The sequence below is a fragment of the Sardina pilchardus genome, chromosome 16, assembly GCF_963854185.1.
Source record: "Sardina pilchardus chromosome 16, fSarPil1.1, whole genome shotgun sequence".
Lineage (NCBI taxonomy): Eukaryota > Metazoa > Chordata > Actinopteri > Clupeiformes > Clupeidae > Sardina > Sardina pilchardus.
This window is the reverse complement of record NC_085009.1, coordinates 3,348,329-3,370,371: the sequence shown is the minus strand read 5'-3', so window position 1 is coordinate 3,370,371 and position 22,043 is coordinate 3,348,329. Positions and strand designations below refer to the sequence as shown.

Below are 22,043 nucleotides of genomic sequence, written 5' to 3'. Positions count from 1 at the left end.
TGTGAAGGGGTTTAAAACCAGACTGGAACACTGGTACCACCTTGATCAAAATATCAATTCAAGTGTAATGACCCTTCTCTAATGAATGTTTTGGTCAAGAAAGGCTTGTGGAAATTACTCAACACAAACATACAGACTCCAATCACACTGGCCATGGCAAAGTGCAGTGGAAGCAATTTCATGGCCATTTTGGTTCCCCCTCAATTTGCTCTCGCCACTCTGAGCTTTCAGACTGTGCACATGGTTATGTGGCTGTTTTAAAAGCCCTCCAGCCCACTCTGCACATGGTATTTAAGCACATGCATGTGCCTCTGCCACCACCATTTGTTAAAAGCTTTGGAAATTGAGGGTGCTGCACTCTGCCATTGTTTCTTTATTTTTGCTACCTCCACCTTTTCTTTCTTATAGTGGGTGATCATGGGTGATATATCGTATCTTCACTTTAGATGGCTTATTATGGCATGTTTTAGTTTGTCTTTCTTCAAACAAACATTAAAGCGTAATGGAAATAAATAACCTTGAAAAGTGTCAGGCTTGAATGTGGCTGAGGAGCAAAAGGGTGTGTGATATTTTGATTATGGAGAGAGAATGGCGCGATGAGAGTTTGTTTTCACATTTTAAGTTTTGCCCAGCGTTTTAGGCCTATGACACATTTTACAAACTGACTTTTACAAATATTTAAAAAGTGAACATACTGTATATTAAAGTTCTTTAACATGACACTGTGTTTGCCAATTACCTAATTCATTTAGAACAACTGACAAAGATATATTTTAAAACAACAATAAGTTCTGGAATTAACAGCCCAAATGGCATGATAAAGCTGACTACTGTGTAAGCTGTGGCGCAACTGGCTGGGGCACCTGCACCGTACGCCAGCGAACCCGGGTTTGATGCCGTAGGCTACATCAGTTAGGCCACACTTGCAGCCCATGTTTTGCTTCTTGCATACAATATTTCCTTTGCTAATTGATTTAATAAAGATGTTATAGGCTACTATACAGATTCTTCAAATTTATGTAAAATGTAAGTTGACGGTGGTTTCAGAGAGAGAGGACCAAGTGACAACATGGTGATCAGGCCTAGTCTAGTCTAATAGAGCTGCTATAGCCCAACTTTTAACATTTGGCATTTTGTTGTGGTTTAAAATTGTGACTGTGCGTCTATGCAGACAGACCATTCTCTGAATCAGTTGCAGTCCAAGCTACCTCCAGGCTGAGGAGGCGCTGTTTCGTAGGAGTTCAACGTAATGCCCTCTTGCTGCCGTCTCCTAAACGTCTGGAGGAGCAAGGGGAGGAACTTTGACCAGTTCATAGCAAAATAGCGTTTAGCACGTTTACATTTTTGTATTTTTTCATAGTTGGTTGGTTTATTTCATATGAAAAGAGATGTGGTTTATTTATTTATTAAGCTGGCTGTCGTTGGTGATACAAATATCATTTGTTACCCTTGCAATTGGTGAGTTTCGGTCCTATGGAGTGGTTCACCGGCTAGCGTGCTACCTCGCTAACATGGCATCATTCCCTCCTGTTTCATCTCTGAACTGCCTAGCTAATGATATCTTGCTGTCTTTTAAAGTCATCTTTTGAATCGATCACGGGTCTGCATCTTCAGACCCATGTGAAAGTGGTTGGCATACCCCATGTTTAAGCTTTTGCTGCTCTCATGAGCTCGCCAAGTTGTAGACCGCAGTAGCGACTTGCTAATCAGCTAGCAGTAATTCGTTGTGCATTCTAAGCAGTATTGATACTAGCCTAAAAGCGTGAAGCTAATGCTTAGCGTGAGTTGGCTAAGTTTGTTGATTGGTTGTTAACCAACTAGTTAATTGAAGTCAGACAGCGTAAATCGTACAACAGCAATTATGCATCGTTTGCTAGTGTAGACATTTAAAATGTTGCAATGCATTTTGTTGATAAGCTAACGTTAGCTATCTATCTAGGTTGCAAACCGTGCAGCTTCAACCAGTTTGACAGGTAACTAGCTAGTGCTAACAATATAGGCTTACGTGGACATTTGAGAAGGGCTAGCTAACATGCTAACTAGCTCTTCGTGGTCAATAGCTTACTCATAAGATGATGTTATAGCGTCTACTAATTGGCTACATCTACAGAGAAAATGTCGATATCATTTGCATGGTAATAATAATACCATTGCTGTGAATGTCAGCCCTTCTGATTTTTCTCAACTGGGATGGGCGTGTGTGTGGCAACTTTCATCAAGGCTCGTCTAGGCTACAGAAAGCAGTTCCACTGTCCACGTTGACAATGTTTATCACCTGTTCCTTTCAGGTGAAATCAGGTCGTTTACCTGTCTTATCACATGACATAACCACTGCTTGAGCTGACAGTATTATATCGGTGTCGCAGCTGGGCTTCATATGATTCCGCTGGATACTTTACTGGGGGAACACCATATTTAGTCCGAATTAGATGCAATTGTTAATCTTTACTATTAATTAAATGGTCATATGGCTCTTTGAAAAAACATTGAGCTTGTAGAGCAAGTTAACATTTCACAACGCATTTGGTGCAGGCTACATTACACAAGGCATCCATACTGGTGTGCGTCAGTTCACTCAGTGGATTCCTGGAATTGTCAAAGACGCATGTTTCGGGGCTTTTACATCTTCGGTTGAGCATTTCCATGTCACCTTTTGTTTAGTTGGGAAACTTTCCAAACTGAACGTCTGGTCGCAGTTCAAAAGTGCAGGGTCCCTTTTACCTGCTCCTTCCTCAGCCCTATCGTAGCAGATCGCTTGTAGAGTGCCTTCGCGTGACGAGGACGGGGCTCTCTAGCGTGCAGGCGCGCTGTCACCCACCTTTCTGATGTGAATGTTTTGACTTATGTAAGAGCGGCTTGAAGTCAGCTCCGCGGGGAGACTGAAGGACTGCTCCCCTCATGTGGATTGGGGCTTGTGTGTGTGTTGGCGCGCGCACGCACAGCTGCCACATTTGACTTTTTCATTCGTGTTGGCCTAACCAGTAGCCTACCTATGCCACTATCTATGCTGGCTAGTGAGCATAGGCTATAACTAACCATATTATTGCATACTGTGTTTCCTTAACATTTCGATTTCTTTCTGTTTCCTTCCCAGCTGCGGGTCTTTATTACTTGGCAGAGTTAATAGAGGAATATACAGTCGCAACCAGTCGGATTATAAAGTACATGATCCTGGTGGGTATTGCCAGCAGAACACAGGACATTTCTCACAATGTGTCACAATTAAGCTTTAAGGTGATGGTGAAGGGGCAACTTTTTGAGCAACGTTGCTGTGCAACCAGAAACCAGCTCCATGTATTCTGATTGAATTTGCTCAATGATGATTATTCTTCCTCAGAAGAACATGTCCAATGGGGAAAGGAGCATGCCCAAATAACAATATATAGGAACAATGTCACACTGTTCAAAACATTGGCTTGTCATCAACACTATGTCTGAAATTCTTAGCAGTTTTTGGACAATACATTGTCTGCCAGCTTCAGCTTGGCTTCTTTTTTCCTTTGGAGAAATGCTTGATTGCTAGTTGACTCAGTGACGTCACTTGAGTGGACGTAAATTCAGATTGACACATGTAAACCCTCTATTGCAAAAGACGTTTCCCAGTGTGTCCATAAACATTAGGCTTTTCTTGTTTTCTGTTCCTGGTTGCTGTGCATACAGTACATTGTCATAGTTTGTAGAAAGGTTCCGGTTCTACACAAAAACAAGGTTCATGCTGAACTGGAAAACTATCTAATAACATCCGCGTGTTGAACGATAACATTGATTCTGACACAGACAGTACAGAGGACAATAAAGAAGTGTGTATATGCTATACTTAAAACAGTGGTGTCTGTTTGGAGCACTGATTAAGTTGGGTATTTTCATATGTTTTTGCACAAAAGAATTACTGCAGGAATTTTAAGAGAAGGTTAACAGTATTGCCAAAGCTCTGCTTAACCCTCTCTGGTATTACTAGTTTGCCCATCGCTGAATCACGGTCAGATCAATGTTATCACTCAACAAGAAGATGTGATTAGATCGGTTTACAGGTTTAGACATTAGACAATCCGCATATTAGATACTTAATGTGCAAACTTCCATAGGACTCTTGGGGGTGGATTTATGTGTGTTAATACCTTTGGTGTGTGTGTGTGTCTTTTGTGTTTGTCTACAGTTCTCCACAGGTGTACTAGTCGGACTGTATGTGTTTGAGGGGTTCCCTATCTTTATGGTAGGGGTGGGGCTCTTCACCAACCTGGTGTATTTTGGCCTGCTGCAGACCTTCCCCTACATCCTGCTTAGCTCGCCAAACTTCATCCTGTCCTGTGGTGAGTGGAAGGACACACACATACACATGTTGGCATTGTGTGCTTTTACACGTCTTTGTGCATACAATATGACCTCCCTCATAGAGATCCATGAGTAACAATTAGCCAAGTTATCTAACCCAAGCAGGCACACCAGAGCCCCGGTGTTGAGTTCAAAGTGACTGTGCTCAATTGTGTTTGAGCTAATACTGTGTTTTAGCTCATTCAGGCTATTTGTTGTGTTTTAAAGATATATCTAAAATCTGTCTTTCCGTCCTTCTCTTATAGTGTTGGTAGTCCTAAATCATTATTTGGCCTTCCAGTACTTCGCAGAGGAGTACTACCCCTTCTCAGAGGTGAGCATGGCTGTGGTAGGCCACTCTATACACTCACTGAGCATTTAGTCTGATTGGATGGCTGTTTTGGCCACTGATTGGTTGACTAGCTGTTGTGGCGAAGATTGCTTGCCATGAAATAGGGTGATGATTATCAATGGTGTAATAACTGTGTTGATTAGTGCTTGGAATGAGTTTCCCCTCATTGATTTTGTGGTGATTAAGTCAGGTTTGCTTGATGCTAAGTGGAATAGAATGGGTTGGGGAATTCTATCTAGAATGTTGCTGCTAATAGTGTGGTTGAAAGTGTTAAGTTTGTATAATATGGTTAGTGTTATGATCGGGTAGGTGTTAATGAACAGCATGTATGGGTAAATTTAATTATGATGTTCCCATATATTAGGTATCATGTATAAGCTATTGCGGAGTTGTTATTGTTTAGGTATTGGGAGAGATGGGGTTTATAACTGATTTCCAGCAGGTACATGCAGATGGTACTGGTCATTGTTGTGTATTTGTCTGGTCACTTGATGCTAACAACTCCCATGCTGTGTGTTGTGCAGGTACTGGCATACTTTACCATCTGCCTGTGGGTGATCCCCTTCTCCTTCTTCGTTTCGTTATCGGCGGGGGAGAATGTGCTGCCCTCCACCATGCAGCAAGGAGGTCAGTATCTTATGGGTTTGGGATTGGAAGGGAGGGGTATCTGGTGAAAGAAGAGAGGTATGTGTGTGGTGAAAGTGAAAGAGAAGGTTGTTTGAAGCGGGAAGTAGAAGATTGTGGTTCTGTTCGAAACGGAAGGCAGCGGCTCACTGCCTTGATAGAGAGCTGTCTCTATCTAGACATGACTTTGGATTGAATGCATCTTTCAAGACTGAGCGTAGCGCTCTGAATCTTTGGTTAACACTATGGCATGACATTAGCAAAAGCAGGAACACGAAACTAGCTTACAGAAACTTGCAGGCTAACGGTAGAAAGTTGTCTGACAGACATACATCAGACCAGATGCTATCAATAGTTACAACAATGGTACAATCAGATAGTACAGTGTTTATTTTAACAACTCTAAGCAAAACAACATCAAACAAATTTCAATAGATTCAGCAACCAGTACCAGTGTCACCCACCATCTTTGTTCACTTTTCACAGCTGTGTCAGACGTTGCTGCAAATGATTGTGGGTAGTACGGAGCATGCAGGATACATCAATGCTGCCTTCAAAAATGACTGTTATTCGGGTAATTGTAAGATATCTTAGAAGGCAGCAAAGGGAGTTTTTTTTTCCAGTTTCGAACAGTTCTTGTTGCCTTGCCCTCCTCAGTTGGATATCTTAAAGGGCAGCATTTTTTTTCCTGTTTCGAGGCTGTGTGTGTGATTGAAAGAGAGAAAGACCTAGGGTTTGTATAATGGAAAGGTAGCCTTAGACAGTAGATTGTATATTTTCAATTTATGAAGAGAACATTTGTTGTTGATTGACTTGGTGTGTCACACCCCAGGGATGGGAATGCCTCCTCATCTCCTGGCTATAACAGCCATGTCCTTGGCTTTCTGGTTCCCTCGGCCTGCCCATAGTCAAATAAACTATAGGACAGTTGAATCAAGTGCTCATGAAACAATCTTAAGTGTTGAAGTTAGTTATGCTCATTGTAACTTGGATTGAACTTGATGTGTTGTGTTTTAGAGAACAAAAGTCTGTTCTTTGGATTATATTTCATCTTTAGTAACACGTTGGCATAATTTAGGTCTCAGGCCTGTTGTGATTAGGTTATTGTTATTGTCTGGGTGTCTATGTTGTACAATTTGAACACACACAAGTACTTTAGGAAATGATCCAGTCTGCAACACCCGCAGAAACACCCACAGCACAGAAGGCATTTCTAAAGACTTCCATTGACGCATTCCTAATCCCAGCCTAATGATGGCCCATGGACATCACTGACAATTCTGCCCTGTCAGTGCTGTGTGGTGAATTACCTGGACCGAACATAAGTAGGGATTTGGCAAGAGCGTAGGGCAGTCTGGGGTTTCTTGTGCGGTTTTAATAATGCAGCTGTGCCTTGTGACCTCTTTGTGAGTAGTCTTCCTTACCTCATCACAAACCTGTGCGTGTGTGTGTGTGTGCGTGTGTGTGTGTGTGTGTGTGTGTGTGGTTACTCTGTGGCTGTCTAACTGCATTGTTGTGACAGGTCAGGCCTGTCCCAGCTGACGGCACTGGACACATGGTGGATTTAGGCTGTTGTGAGGTTTAGGGAAGCAGCATCTTCAAACCGTTCAGCTCTCAGAAAGATAAAGTCTTATTGTGTTAGAGACTGTAATCTGACTTCTTTTTCAAGCATGTTTTAATGGTCAGTTGTGTTCCTTTGAAGTGAATGCTTTCTGTTCTTAATGTTTTTATAGATTTAGTACCTCTGGACCAAGTGTTAGGTCCTAATGCTGGGGTTGCTATGGAGACACATGACCCTCCATCACACTCCTTATTCTAGTCCCCTTCAAATCTGTCTCTCTTTCTCTCTCTCCCCAGATGACGTGGTGTCCAACTATTTCACCAAGGGCAAGAGGGGCAAGCGCTCTGGAATCCTCCTCATCTTCTCCTTCATCAAAGAGGCTGTGTTGCCCAGCCGGCAGAAGATGTACTAAACCCCTCCGAAGGGGCTGGTAGCGTGTGTGTATGTGTGTGGTGCCTGGGCGGGTGTGTGTGTGTGTGTGTGTCTTTGTACAGGTAGGTGGAGGAATGAGGCGAGCTAGAGGTAGTTCAAAGGCTATGTTCTGCCATATGACAGGCAGAGGCTCCCCCCTCCTCCCGGGGGGTAAACAGGGTAGACTGATGGACAGCGCCAAACATGAGGGGAGGGCAGGGGGGGTGCGGGGTGTGTGTGTGGAAGGGTCACAGGGTCACGAGGTCACAAGGGCAGTGATGTCCCTGAAGAAGAGTGCGTCCAGACAGACTCTTAGCACAATGCTGCCAATCGGCCATCTTCTGGACTCATCTCAATGCCACGTGACGACTGCTGCCAAACTCGCTCATCAAGACGATGCCCATCGGATCCACACCTCGGCCAGGCGACACCTACAGTGGACACCCTCGCCCTCCAGCTACAACGAGACTCCATGTGTCACTTTTATATGGCTCGATTGTTGAAGTTTATGTAATTAATCAGAGATTGTATGTGTGTGTGTGTGTGTGATGGAGAGATATTGAGCGAGCAAATGAGCAAGCAAGCATGCATGAGAGCGACAGAATGTGTAGCTGTTGGAAGTCCTGTGTGTGTATGAGTGTGTGTGAGAGAGAGTGTGTGTGTGTATGTGGAGTGTGACCAAGTGAGAGAGAGATTGTGATTTTGTTTGGATGCGATAGCGTTTTGGTATTCGAGAGAGAGAGTGTGTGTTTGTGTGAGTGAGTTTGAGACTACCTGTGTATGATTGTATCAATACGATTCCTGTGTACAGCTTATCAGTCAGTCATCGAGGCCGTGTAGGCTGCTCTTTTGGTCGTGCTTATCATTTTTAAAAACTGGCGTAAGTAAAACAAGAAATAACATGGGATTCCTTTTTTCATTCATTTTTGGAAGCTTAGAGGTGATCCGCACTCCACGTTCATTGTTGTACGTGTCGATATGGGATTGGGCCATTACGGTCTCTCATGCACAGTAGTGTCTTATCAAGAGACACTGTAGTGTCTATGTCAACGGTTGGTAATAAAGTGGGAGTTGTATCATACTAGACTCAAACTGCTCATTGGTCCTGACTTTATTGATTATTAATAATGGGCAAATCATTTCCATTTCTATTTACTTTTAAACTTTTAAAGGGACTTAAACTAGCAGCACTAGCATTCAAGCTGCAGCTCAAAGGAAGACTGAATATGGGCGGTGCTGCCACTCCCACCGCGTGTATCACGCACTGTGCGTAGGGCACCCAGGACAGAGGGGCCACCAACATTTAGCCACTTAGTAGTTTTACTGCAAACTGCGTTTCACTATTTGTCGAGAACGTTTACAGTGTGACAATTTGCTAACGCCACAAAGCAATTCTGCTTAGGGCACCAAAATGGTCAGCAGCGGCACTGATTATGCATTGACATTGAACATTTTTACTAAAGGCATTGGATTTTCCTTGTTATTGGCTTTGTACACCTTGTTCTAAATACTGTCTCCTAGTTGCCATAGGGTATGCTCAACAACAGTTTTGGGAAGCATCCTTTCAGCCTGGTTAGAGCCATTGATTGTATGCGTATTCAGTGACCATGTGCCGTATCTTACAAGCTATGAGTCATGAAGGTCAACTTTGGACTGAGTATGTACTTATGGTTGTCTTCATGATCCATTATCACTGTCAGTGTCCTGGACAAGTATACTAACCTTCAGTCCTCTTCAAAGTATGTACTAGTGTTAAAACGAGTCTTTGTCAGATGGTACTGTATACTGTATACTGCACTGGAGGGTTAGATGGCTAAATTGGAATTCCTAAAGCTGGCCTTTTGACCTCCTCCCGATGTCCGTCCACTGTTGCCGTGACTGCCTCAACGTGACCTGACTGTACGTGCTGCTCTGCAGTCCTTGCTGCGGATTGGCTGAGCTGCAGCTCTGAGGTAGCACATTTGTCCTGCCGGTGTGAGGTTGGGCAAGGGTCAAGTGCCCCAGGGGAGTGTGTGTAGAGTAGAGTAGAGACTGGTGTGCACACACACACATGCCACACAGGCGCATACACACACACATATGCCAACATGGTGCTTTCACCTGGAGAGCCACTTAGTGGGGCGTGAGTGAGAGGGGAGGGCGATCCCAGAGGGAGGGACAGAGGCAGAGCAGGCAGACATGTGACCCAGGCCACAGCGGTCACGCTCTTCAGACTGCATAGGGCACACACACAACTACAAGATTTCACACACACACACACACACACACACACACACACACATATATACCTCACAAGAACACAGTGCATTTATACAGCTCAGAAGAACCTGTTACTTCTCACGCAAGTACACACCTCACAAAAACCAAGTGTTTCATGCACAAACAAGGCCTGATGCACACACACTTAGACCTCTCCTGAACACAGTAGGCTGCAAAAACACTAGAACATAGAACTCCACATACATCACATGCACACAACTCACAAGACCCTAGTGCTTCATATACATATACCCCATAACAGACTCACGCACATACACACTTCACAACACCCCATGATGCAGCGCACACACACACACACACACACACACACAGCCTGTACTAGAACACATTAGTACTCTCACATGTGCACACACCTGGCCCCCATCACACTAATGCATTGGACAGATAGATAAACTGTAGAAAATGACACAAACGCACACCTTTGTTCGCTCTGCCAGTTCACACTTAACACAAGCTCTAAGCGACGAAGCAGCACATTGTTCACTCTCTCCCCTAACTGTCACTTTCTTCTCCTTTCTTAACTTCTCCCATTTCCACTTTCATCTCTCTCTCGCTCTCTTTTTCTCACCCCCTGTGTTTCTGTCTCACACCCTTTGTGGTTCATTTATCAGGCATGTCAGTGGAGAGCCAAAAGGTCACCCAAAGGTGTTTGCTCTTATCTCCTCTCTGCTCATCAGTGCAGTAGGTCGGTGCATAAGAAATTGTGTTGAAGTGTTATCAACTTAAAAGCAACCCAAAGTCAGTGTTATTTTATTTAACTGTACAAAAATGAAATATTTATGTATTGGATTGGAACACATACAGTCAGTATATCATTTTCTGTTATTAATGCAGACAAGTGTGATCCGGTAATTACAGTAGATGTTCTCATCCTCTCATCATAAAGGTTCTGCTAGTGTTCTCAAAGAACCCTCCGTAGGATTCAAGTTGTCTTGAACACAACCATACAGCATTCCAGCCTGGTGTTAGCTAGTTTACATGCTAATTTCAGTGGACTTCGGGATAATGCAGAGCAAAGGTATTTTTTAATACTAGATCAAAATGGTTGTTTCTTTATAGCCTGTAGTTATTTACTGGTCATTAATAAATTAATGTAAACTCCATATAGTACCTGTAAAGGTAAGTGTCGTGGATATGCTCTGCAGGATATCTCTCTCATGAATGACTACTGTCTTAAACAGAATGTGTTTTTGTACAATATCCCTTCAAAGGCGTAAAGCGCCACCATTAAAAGTGTTGATATGATATGATAAAGACGAGGCTTAAGCGCTCGGAGACAGCAGTCCTTTCCCTAGTATTGTTCTTTCAGCTCCTCCACCAGGTGCATGGCGATCTCAGTCCAGGGGGACGCTTCGTTTTCTGGTGACGGACACCGGCGCCGGGGCAGGTCCAGCACCGAGTGGCTCTGGAAGTCCAGCGGGGACGCCAGGCGTGAGGGGTAGTCCGCCGGGAAGAGCTCCCTCTTCAGGGTGCCCAAGGGCAGGTCAGGGGCGGCCCGGGGCTTGTCCTCCCAGCACGTCTTGTAGAAGGCGCGGCCCCTGGGCTCTTGGGTCAGCGTGACGCTGCGACGCAGGTCCGGCGCCGGTGCCACCCTCTCGGGCCGGACGCTGGTGCGCACCCCTTGGGGTCGGCTCGTGGAGGCTTTGGGAGGTCTGTTGGGGTTTGGGGACACGTTCCAGGCCTCTCGCGGTGCCGCAGGCTGACCCTGGTGGCGCTCCTGGTGTCTGGCGGCCGGAGGATCCGTGGAGGTGCACTGGGTGTGGTGGAGGAGCCAGCAGCCCCTCTCTGGCCCCCGCTTCACAGGCACGCCCTTGTGTTTGGCCCAGGCAGCCACCTTCTCCTCAGACACACCCTGCCTATCAAACTGGCACAAACAAGGAAACATGCCGGGTGAGTAGTCCTCGCTGACATAATGTAAGGAAGCGTATACAGTAAATGTACGTATAAATGTATAGAATGAGGATGTGTTTTTGTTCCCTGTGTGTGTGAGAGTGTGTGTGAGTGTATGTGCAGTTGTACTTATTTGATTCAATGTGTCATCTGTACAGCAATAAGTCAGTACCTTCTCTTTGCACTCGTTGCGATGGTGCCAGAACTGTAGAGTCTCTTTGAGCTCGTGCAGCTTCTTCCTTTGCTTCACCTCTGTCTTTTTATCCTTCTGCCACATGGCATCTTTCAGGAACCTGACACACACACACACACATGCATTAAGTAAGGGCATTATGCCTGCTCCTATTCACAGTATCAAGGACAGTGTTTCCGTAACATTCCACGCATTATGGACAGCTTGGCCCTCTTGTTTAATTACAGTGGAGCAGAGAGGATGGTTGAGTTTGACAGCTAAATATCAGATTGATCCCCACTGACACACTGAAGCACTATTTCAGAGGAATTTTGGAATTCACACATCTGAGCTTAGAAGTACAGTAATTACAGAAGAAAGACAGCACAATCTAAAGTCACTTAATGACTTGGCCACAAATAAATCATGTTTAAAAAATGAAGACCACCATAAACTGGCCTAACTGTTCAAAGTGAGCGTGAGAGAGACCCACCACCCACCGTGCAACCTGCCGGTGGCACCACAACTTGGCCATGTCCAGCGGCGTGTGGCCATTCATCTCCCTCAGGTGTGGGTCAGCTCCCGCCCCCAGGAGGGCCTGCACACCCTCCAGAAGACCCTCAGCTGCTGCCTGGTGCAGAGGCGTCACGCCGGCCTTTGTGGCCCTGAGGAGGACATGAACAGAGCCTTATACGCCCACTACAGCAGAGAGAGGGACAGTGGAGAAGAAAGAGTGGTATAGAATGTAAAAGAGGGATGCGTGACGGTGTTAGAGAGCTGTAAAGACGCACAGAAAGAGATGGAGAGGGAGAGATGGATAGATAGATATACAGTAGATCGATAGATAGAAACGTAGATAGCGAGAGAGAGAGAGAGAGAGAGAGAGAGAGAGAGAGATGGAGAGAGACAGAGAGAGAGAGAAAGAAACAGAAAGAACCATTCTTTGGGCAATGCATTTCTGGAGTCCAGATAATACATTGTTTCAATTTGAGTGTGAGAGAGAGCAGCTGAAGTGGTTGCTAACGCATTGACTTGTGCTCCATGTATCAGCAGGCATGATGCGGAGGCCAGGGTGGAGGGGGCGCTCTTTGGGGTGAAGACCAGGTGAAGTGGGGTCCGGCCCTGGGGGCAGCGGGCGTCCACCTCTATAATGCCACCCTCTAGCAGAGCCTCCAGGAACTTGACCTGCCCATGATGAGCGGCCACATGCAGCACAGTAAGACCCTGCCACACACACACACACACACACACACACACACACACACACACACACAGACTGTAATTGGCATCGTGGATTGTTGGTCAGACCTAGACCTATAGGTCTACAGTTACAGGCATGATAAACAGATTCTATATTTTTGTATTTAATTATGCTGTGAGCTGAATGAGTGTTTCAATGACCAACTAATGATCAACAAGTAAAGAATTTGTCTTTGATTAATTCAAACACACGTGCCTAAGATACTAGTTCGGTTTTCAAATGGAACGTCGAGGAGCGTCTGCCTGCGCGGGGAAAGAGGTCGGCAATAGCCTACGCACCTGTCTGTCGCGCTGAGGCAGCGAGGTCCGACGTCGGAGAATGTAACCGAGCCACACAACATCACCACATGCAGCGGCCTGCAGCGCATCCATGATCACCTAGCCTCCTCTACATTTCCTGTCCAAAGCCCATCAGCCAACGGCGCCTGACCAACTTAACCGAGATCACTATGACCAGATAGCCTAAACAAATGACAAACAAAACAAACCGATACGATAGGCTACTCCATCATGTAGAGTAGGCTAGAGGCAACTATTTTTGAAGATTATTTTAAGACAAATATCTTTTTTTAAAGACTGACCTCAGTCAAAAGTGACGAATTTAGCGATTACATTAGAACATGGCATTGGCGACCAAAGGAAGACACTTTATTAGGCCTGCACAATCTCCAATCTTTCCAGCTTGTTGACCTGTTAGTGTTAGTGTTAGTGTTACCATGGCACTTCTTCAACACCATTCCAAAAGAACGCCCCTATTCGCCAGGGCTCATACCTGTGCCATGTAGAGAAAGATAACCATGGTGCTGCGATAGGACATGGTCAGGGTTTTACTAGGAAGAAGCTTTCTTTGGCCTAGTTATTATTTTTACTAGAAAAACTTCAACAAGTTTTTAAAACATGTTGAACGGAAACGTCTTGGATCCCCCTCTGATTCATAGGCTACAGACTGAACAATTCATATCATTTTAAAAACAGAGTAGCCTAATCCTAGATTGCCTACAGCCACATTAGTGACAGTGGCATGCAGAGCCCATGGAGGAGGCGGGCCAATAGAGTGAAGCAGCTCCAGTTTTTCCATTCTAGACGTTAACCCCACAAAGCTTTCTTCATTTGGCCACTGATGGACAGACGCGTCACCTGGACCTAGGCTATATGTATTTTATTGTGCTTTTCTGTAATTCTCTCAACATCTAGGCTACAGATTTACTTCTTTAGGCTACCTTGTTTGTTTGTGTTACTGTTAAATGTCAGATTCGGAAGTTTGCAACCGTTGTAAAATGCATGCTTTTGCGGAAGTTTCAGGACATGTTCAATGTCTCATTGGGTCCATATCTCTTTCGTTACAACGTTGACCGTTTATTGAATTCCGTGACAGATTTACCAAGAAGCTTATAAAGTGTAGACTACCATGCGGGGATTCTTCAAGAACTTTCCTAAACAGGTAAGGTGATTGTAGGATGAAGGTGCCTACAAAAGCCTACAGACACGGAATGTCTCCATCAAGTTACTTGCGCCGCGGACTTGAGGGAATACAGCTATATTTTGAGTTGTAGATCTCACCCGCATACTCCCGATGGATGAAGTCAAGTGAGCGTGGACAATGCATCAGGCAACTGCTGCTGTAAGGAGCTCCTTACAAGTTGCGCTCAATACGGATCGACCTGATCAGGGTGTATGTGTATTGCGCGTGACCATAGCTGCTTGACGTTAGCGCACTATCCTTTCTCTCCATGTTTGGCTGCGTAATCAATGACTTAATCAGACTGGACGTTTAAAATGGCCCTGGTCGATCAAATCAAACTCCTGTTCGATAGTATGGCCGAGCCACTTTTAGAAAGTCAATAGTGTCTAAAACAAAGTCAGAGTCAGTGTCAATAAGAGCAGTGTCGGTTATTAATGTTATTATGTTATGTATAATTTGGCATCTTGTTTGGCAACCTGCTTTGACTTTTTTTTATTTTTATTTTTTTAATGAAAATAGTTTGAACAGGTTTGAGAAGAAAATAACTGGGTTGAGTTCACTCATTTGATTTCACAACTTGCTTGTTAATTTGTCTGTGCAAGAAGCATTCATACAACATTATCAGTGTAGGCAACTCTTTGCCTGGGTGTCACATTTACTTGCCTACATCCACAGCCATCTATACCATTTCAGGATACTTAGTAAACTCTTCACATTTGGGTTCTGAATATAGGCCTACTGTATTCACCACCACTCAGCTCAACTCTCTAATAGGATGAAAAGAGCACCTAAAAATAACCAATCTCTGAATAATTAGATTACAATTAATTTTCAATGAACAATCATGCACCCAACTCAAGAGGTACACATAGGCAATTTAGCCATATAAAAAACTGGGATTAGACCTTTGATGGGAGACAGCCAGGGGCATAGGCCTATAGTGTGTTTTGCTGGTCACATAAAAAAAAAAAAAAAAACGTACGCACAACCATCTAATAAAGATGATGTTGGTCATCAGTCTGAGGTCCAGCGCAGCTATTTTTGGTTTGAAGTGGGCTATTTAAGTCCTGACTTGGTGTTCTCTAGATGCAGTACATTCAGCCATACATTACACAACATGAGAAATGTGAAAGCACAAGCGTTCTACAGATTCGTCCAAAATCCTCTCTGCATATGCACCTGCGTGTACAATGTGCATAGAGAATAAAGTGGGATGAGCTCACTTTGCATGCAGTGGGGGCTATACGTGAGAGCTAATTCAGTCAATCCTATATTCAATTTGTGTGTGTAGAAAGTGGTTTGGAGGGAAATGGAATGGTTGTAAAATAAGAAGCCTCATTAGAGCAGTGAGGTATGTGTTTACTTGCATATTCCCATCTCTCCCTCTCGCTCTCTCTTCCTCTCTCTGTTTGCGTGTGTGTGTGTGTGTGTGTGTGTGTGTGTGTGTGTGTGTGTGTGTGTCAGAGAGAGAGGGGGCGGTCATAAGGTCAGTATAAATGCGTGTTTATTTGCATCACTGCCAGCTCAGCGCCCCCCCCCCCCCCCCCCCCCCATACACACACACACACACACACACACACACTCACCCCCCACACAGCCCCCTTACGATGTGCCCCTGTGCCCTTGCGCTTCCTGCTGGCAGGGCAGGTCATTTGGAGCCCGTGGTGTCCGTGATGCACTGTCCCTCTCATCCCTCGCATCCCAGTGTCCAGCTCCCAGCTCTCTGCCCCTTCCCCTGATGGTCAAGATCCAGTTCAGCAGCCTCGCCCACCATTGCCCATTCCATAGCCCACGCCCGCTAGCTACTAGCATTTAGATGACTTGTATGGTAAATCACTATCAGGTCTCGAGATTTGATTATTTAGAGAATGCCGAAGGATTAGATGCTGTTGATGTTCAATGTAGCTCTTTCTGTGGTCATTAAAGAGCCTGTAAGGTAATCTCCTTGGTGAAGTATTTACTGTACATTCCTTGTATTGTAGGCTATGGTAAATTGTTATCAGATCTCTTCTGCTGTATATTATTTGAAAAATATAAAATTATAAGGAGACGTTTGATGAGGCATTTATTTAATCTTTAAAGATGGAAATAGTATAAATGTAATCTTTTGTTTGATCATTGGTATGTAAAATATGAGTAATATTGCCAGATGTTGCTGATTGCTGTTAAGTCTAGATTGAGTATTATTGTTTTTATTTTCATTATTTTAATGTAATTTAAATTGTAATTATTTTAATGTAACTCATGAACTGTTGTTTGAAGACTATTAGATGAAGGTATGATAAGAAATATGGGATGAATCTATCTGTAAAGTATTCTGAATCTGTACACTTGTGTAAAAAAAACAAACAATGAAATATTTGCACTCTAGAAGTGGCAAAGACAGTCCTCCATTTTGACAGCGCACACCAAACCTCTAGTGGGGCATTTAGTGTTGAGCTGAGCATTTGTGGAGAGAAGCTTTCTGAAAGGCTTTTAAGTGAAGTTACACTGCGCTGCGCTGCGCGGCGCGGCGAGAGGAGATGAGGTGCGGGGCTGGATGAAATAAACGATAGCGCTGCCGCCGCCGCCGCTGAGAGCACGGGGGAGAAAAGCGCGCTCGGGGCACCAATGAAAACGAGCTCATTGCCTCCCTCTTACCCTCTCTCCCTGCCCCTGCTCATTGGCTGGCCTGGCTGACCAATCACAGTGCGCTTTGCTGAGTTGCGCCAGGAGGGAAGTGGTGGGAGGGGTGCGTGTGTGAGTGTGGAGGGGGGGGGGGGGGGTGGGCGAGGTTGGAGGGGGTGGCCATTGGATCAGCAGCACGCAAGCGAGTGAGCAGACAGAGGAGTTCAAACAGTAAAACAAACATCATAGAGGCCAAACAGCCCGGAGCTTTCTCTCCCTTTCTCTCTCTCTCTCTCTGTTTCACTCTGTCTCTCTCTGATTTTTCCTCTCTCCTGCTCTTACCGTGGCTCTGCCACAGACACGCACACCCAGTCATCTATTCCATTATTGTGATGCACTTTACCTCCAGTTGCCCCCACGGACACTCAGGGACAGATCGAAGCAGGAGCCTTCAGCAGAGACAGGCCACGGAGAGACAGGGTGGAAATGTGCACGGCACGCTTAAAAAAGGGAGAAACTTCCATTAATAGCCGAGCCTCTTTCAGTAAAAGCAAGGGATCCAGATGAGGCACGTCAGAATGGTGGAGGCTGAGGGCGGAGGAAGAGAAAGTGAGGGAGAGAGAGAGAGAAAGATGAAGAGAGGGAGAGATAGAGAGAGAGAAGATGAGTGGGGGGAGGTCATCTGCTCCACTCAGTCCTCCAAACGTCTTCATATTTGATGAGCCTCATGAGGACCCAATGCCCCAAGGGCCACCCAGCCATGTTAGTGTAAGTGCGCTGATTCTCTCTCTCTCCCTCTCTCTTTCTCTCTCTCCCTTCCTCTCTGTTTCTCTCTATCTCTCCTTCCTCTGTTTGTCTCCCTCCCTCACAGCCCCTCTTTTCCTTTTCCATCTCTTTTCTCTCTCCCTTGTCAGTTCACAGCTCTTCCTCTGTCTGGATCTCTCCCTCCCTCTCTCTCTCTCTCTCTCTCTCTCTCTCTCTCTCTCTGGATGCGCTCAGGCGGGCAGCAGTGGCACTAATGCACTCTGGCACATTCTGCAGCTTGGAGTCACAGAACGACCTGACCGTGTGCACTGACCGTACCACGACCCTTTCCCCACCTCCCTCCGCTCTGCACTGTACGCGCGTGAGCGACAGAGGGAGGGAGAAATGGAAGAGAGAGAGAGGGAGAGGAAGGAGGGAAGATGGAGAGAGTAGGGATTGTGTTGATTTTAGGGAGGATGTAAGGGAAATGCAGGTCATGTTGAGGAAGAAAGTAAAGAGGGAGGGAGGAAAAGAAGGAGGAGAGGGAGTTGAGGATGGATAACGGGAGATGGAGAGTCAGAGAGAGAGAGAGAGTTTGTGTGTGTGTGTGTGTGTGTGAGAAAAAGGGGGAGGCAGAGGGATGGGGGATGCTGCCACTGCAATCATATGACTTTACACTACCTACGAAAAGAAAACAAACATCTGCTCAAACACTATCCTTCCTCTCTCTCTCTCTGTGTGTATGTGTGTGTGTGTGTGTTGTGTGCACTGTGGAACCCTTTGTCAGACCTTAGGTTTAATCTGTGGGACATGAAGGTGTCATACTTAAATGTCCGTTACTTTTGTCATTATTATTTCAAGTGCCTGAGGCACATCTGTGAGATGAGTGTCTGGAGAAATGTAGTGAGAGAGGCGTAAGGACCATACAAAGGCACAGGAACAGGAAGTGGAAGAAGGAGAGAAGGAGAGAAGGAAAGAGGCTTGGGGGAGGAGATAACATGGGGAAAAGAGGTGGAGAGAAGAGGAGTCTGGGAAAGGAAGGAGGAGAGGAGCTTAAGGGAGAGAGAGAGGGAGCGGGAATGAGTTGATGAGAGATTAAAGTAGACAGGAGAAGAGAAGGGAGGAGGAGAGTAGATGAGAGGATGTTGAGAAAGTAGAGGAGAGGAGAGAGTGTAAAGAAATGAACGTGAGAAGAGAAGGTAGGGGATGAAAAGAGAGGAAAGAAGATGAGGGGGTGAAAAGAGAGGAGGAAGGAGAGGAGAGAAGATGGGGGATGAAAAGAGAGGAGAGAAGATGGGGGATGAAAAGAGAGGAGAGAAGATGGGGGGGGTGAAAAGAGGCGATAGGAGAAGAGAGAAGATGAGGGTCGCAGGGCCTCCGGGAGGCTGATGCATCTTTGATGTGCCCCCCCTGAGCTCAGGATAAACATTCCATCTGTTTGGGCCTGCTCCTTCATCCATGAGCTCCCTGTGGAGACGCCCTCCTCACGCTCACACTGCCGCTCTCTCCTCTCCTCTCCTCTTCTACTCTCTCCCTCCCTCCATCTCTCCCCCTCCTCTCTCTCGCCTCTCTCACTCCTCCCTTCTCTTACACCTGATACTCCTCCTCTATTCGTATCCTCTCTCTTTTTTCTCATTTACGTTGTATTTTCTCACTTACATTGTTGTTTTTTTTCTTCTTCTCCTTGTGTCTCTGACCTTTGCTCCTTCGCTCTCCTTCTCTTTTCTCCTCCTCTCCTCCTTCTCCCTACTCGTGTCCTCCTTTCATCTTCTATCTATCTTCTCCTCCTCTCACTAGAACTCATACTAGTTTGATACAGCAACACAATAAAACGCATCAGATGGTGGCACAGGAGAATGAAAGAGAGAAAAAAGGCGTAGAAGAGTACAGGGCTACAATGTGGATATGAAAATGAAGAAACACTATTACGTCAAATATAGTGGAGTCAAATGACATTTATTGATTTTTCAAAACAACAGGAGTTGTACAAAAGTGCTTTCCAGTTGAGGTTAATCAACATGAGAAATTAAACAACAAAACAGGATGTAGAAAATAGAGAATAGAACAAAAAACATAACATGCACGCAGAATCGGCATTGATCCAAACGATCGAGAACACACATTTTTGTTCAAGGGACCTTGTGTGAATAGATTGAAATGGCATCAGATCATAAGACCTCTTCAAGTTTGTCAATCCTTACCTTCCTTATGTGAAAAACACATTCTGCCAAACGGAAATTTGCTTATTCTGAAAATATAATTTTAGGCAGCTACAACCACCTTACACCTCTTCTCCTCTCTCCCCCCTCCACACAGAGAGTTTGAAAGTTTTAAGTTTGTGCACACCTTCAAGAAAAAAACAAACAAAACTAAGGTATGTTTCCCTTCTCCCCAAGACGAGGAGAGGAAGTTGAAGGGTTTTTTGGAGCGGGTGAGAGTGTGGTGCAGAGTGGAGTGCTGGGGGTGGTGGTGCTGGGGACAGGTGCGCTGGTTTGTTTTGAGCTGTGGTTGCAGGCGTCCCTTTATGAGGGCACGGCCGCTGTCACAACACGTCAGTGGCGACGAGCCGCAGACGAAGAGGGGATGAGACGGAGGAGGCACGCGTCAGCGGAGCACCGAGCCACGGCACAGCCCTCACAGCCCTCACGGCACACGCGCCTGTCTACTGGGATTCATCCAGCCCACACACACATATACACACGCGCGCACACATACACTCACGCATACAGTACGCACACACACACACACACACACACACACATATACACATGCGCACACACACACGCACGCATACACACACACACACACACGCACACACACACACACACACACACACACACACACACACGCACACATACACATACACACACGCATACACACACATACAGACACACACATATGCACGCTTATACACGCACACACGCACGCACACATACACACACACACACACACGCACGCATATACACACATATATACACACACACACACAGTCACACACACATACGAGAGAGAAATGGAGGGTGGAAGGAGAAGTGGGGGTTAGGGTGTGATGAAGTATTCATCTCTGTCAGATGGAGGAATCAGGAATAGAGAGAGAGAGAGTACCGCTGGATGGAGGGATGGAGGAATGGAGGACTAGAGAGAGAGAGAGTACCGCTGGATGGAGGGATAGAGAGAGAGTACTGCTGGATGGAGGGATAGAGAGAGAGAGAGAGTACCGCTGGATGGAGGGATGGAGGAATGGAGGACTAGAGAGAGAGAGAGTACCGCTGGATGGAGGGATGGAGGAATGGAGGACTAGAGAGAGAGAGAGTACCGCTGGATGGAGGGATGGAGGAATGGAGGATTAGAGAGAGAGAGAGAACCGCTGGATGGAGGGATGGAGGAATAGAGAGAGAGAGTACCGCTGGATGGAGGGATAGAGAGAGAGAGTACCGCTGGATGGAGGGATGGATGAATAGAGAGAGAGAGTACCGCTGGATGGAGGGATGGAGGAATAGAGAGAGAGTACCGCTGGATGGAGGGATGGAGGGTTGTGTATGAGCAATACAGAGAGAGGAAGTGAGAGAAAAAACGAGAGTGAAATGAAAAAGACACTTTTTAAACACAAGACACAAGTTGGGTGGAAATCAACACAAAAAGTGCACAGGAGTATTTGAACACATGTGATCACGTTGCTCTATATGATGTAACAGGATGACAAAGATCTACAACTGTGTCTATCACCTTAATGGCAGCATTTGAAAGCAGTGTGTGTGTGTGTGTGTGTGTCTACATTTGTAAGCGTATCTGTGTGCGTACCTGTGTGCATGTGTGTGTGTGTGTGTGTGTGAGAGAGAGAGAGAGAGAGAGAATGTGTGTGTGTGTGTGTGTTTGCATGTGCACCAACACCAACCATGTCAATGTCTGTTTACCCAATGGAGCTAATAGCCCTGACAGGGAACAGACATGAGATGCTGCCCTGTGGCCAACAGATAACACTCTCACTTTTGCTATTTAAACACACACACTTTCATATCCCCCACACACACAGCACATAGCATAACACCATTATTGGACTGACAGGGACAGTCTTGGTGTGTATGTGGCTGTATGTGTTTTACGTGTATGTATTTGTATGTGTGTGCCTATGTTTGTTTGTGAGTGTCTGTGTGAGTATACAGTATGTGCACGAGTGTGTGTGTGTGTGTGTGTGTGTGTGTGTGTGTGTGTGTGTGTGTGTGTGTGTGTGTGCGTGCGTGCTTGTGTGTGTCTGTGTGCGTGCGTGTGTTTGTGTGTGTGTGAGTGTGTGTCTTTGTGTGGATACTGTATGTGCACATGTGTGTATTTGCGTGCGTGTGCATGTGTGTGTGCGTGAGTGTGTGTGTGC

The 22,043-nt window shown here is 45.6% G+C and overlaps 3 protein-coding genes across 3 annotated transcripts; 1 reads left to right on the top strand and 2 right to left on the bottom strand.

Moving 5' to 3' along the window:
* The first annotated feature begins 1,267 nt into the window (after nucleotides 1-1,267).
* tex261 (testis expressed 261) lies at nucleotides 1,268-8,351 on the top strand. Its single transcript, XM_062516813.1, has 6 exons — nucleotides 1,268-1,458; nucleotides 3,095-3,174; nucleotides 4,157-4,310; nucleotides 4,578-4,645; nucleotides 5,188-5,290; nucleotides 7,145-8,351. The coding sequence occupies exons 1-6, from the start codon at nucleotides 1,389-1,391 to the stop codon at nucleotides 7,258-7,260; spliced, it is 591 nt and encodes a 196-aa protein (XP_062372797.1). The 5' UTR covers nucleotides 1,268-1,388; the 3' UTR covers nucleotides 7,261-8,351.
* A 2,469-nt stretch (nucleotides 8,352-10,820) lies between these two features.
* LOC134060181 (ankyrin repeat domain-containing protein 53-like) lies at nucleotides 10,821-11,715 on the bottom strand. Its single transcript, XM_062516807.1, has 2 exons — nucleotides 11,602-11,715; nucleotides 10,821-11,403 (listed from the first exon to the last, which is right to left on the bottom strand). Exons 1-2 carry the CDS (start codon nucleotides 11,704-11,706, stop codon nucleotides 10,831-10,833), a joined length of 678 nt encoding a protein of 225 aa, XP_062372791.1. The 5' UTR covers nucleotides 11,707-11,715; the 3' UTR covers nucleotides 10,821-10,830.
* Nucleotides 11,716-11,886: 171 nt separating this feature from the next.
* On the bottom strand, nucleotides 11,887-13,515 carry ankrd53 (ankyrin repeat domain 53). Its single transcript, XM_062517205.1, has 5 exons — nucleotides 13,443-13,515; nucleotides 13,141-13,323; nucleotides 12,626-12,825; nucleotides 12,102-12,266; nucleotides 11,887-11,917 (listed from the first exon to the last, which is right to left on the bottom strand). Exons 2-5 carry the CDS (start codon nucleotides 13,231-13,233, stop codon nucleotides 11,887-11,889), a joined length of 489 nt encoding a protein of 162 aa, XP_062373189.1. The 5' UTR covers nucleotides 13,234-13,323; nucleotides 13,443-13,515.
* Between the last annotated feature and the right edge of the window lie 8,528 nt (nucleotides 13,516-22,043).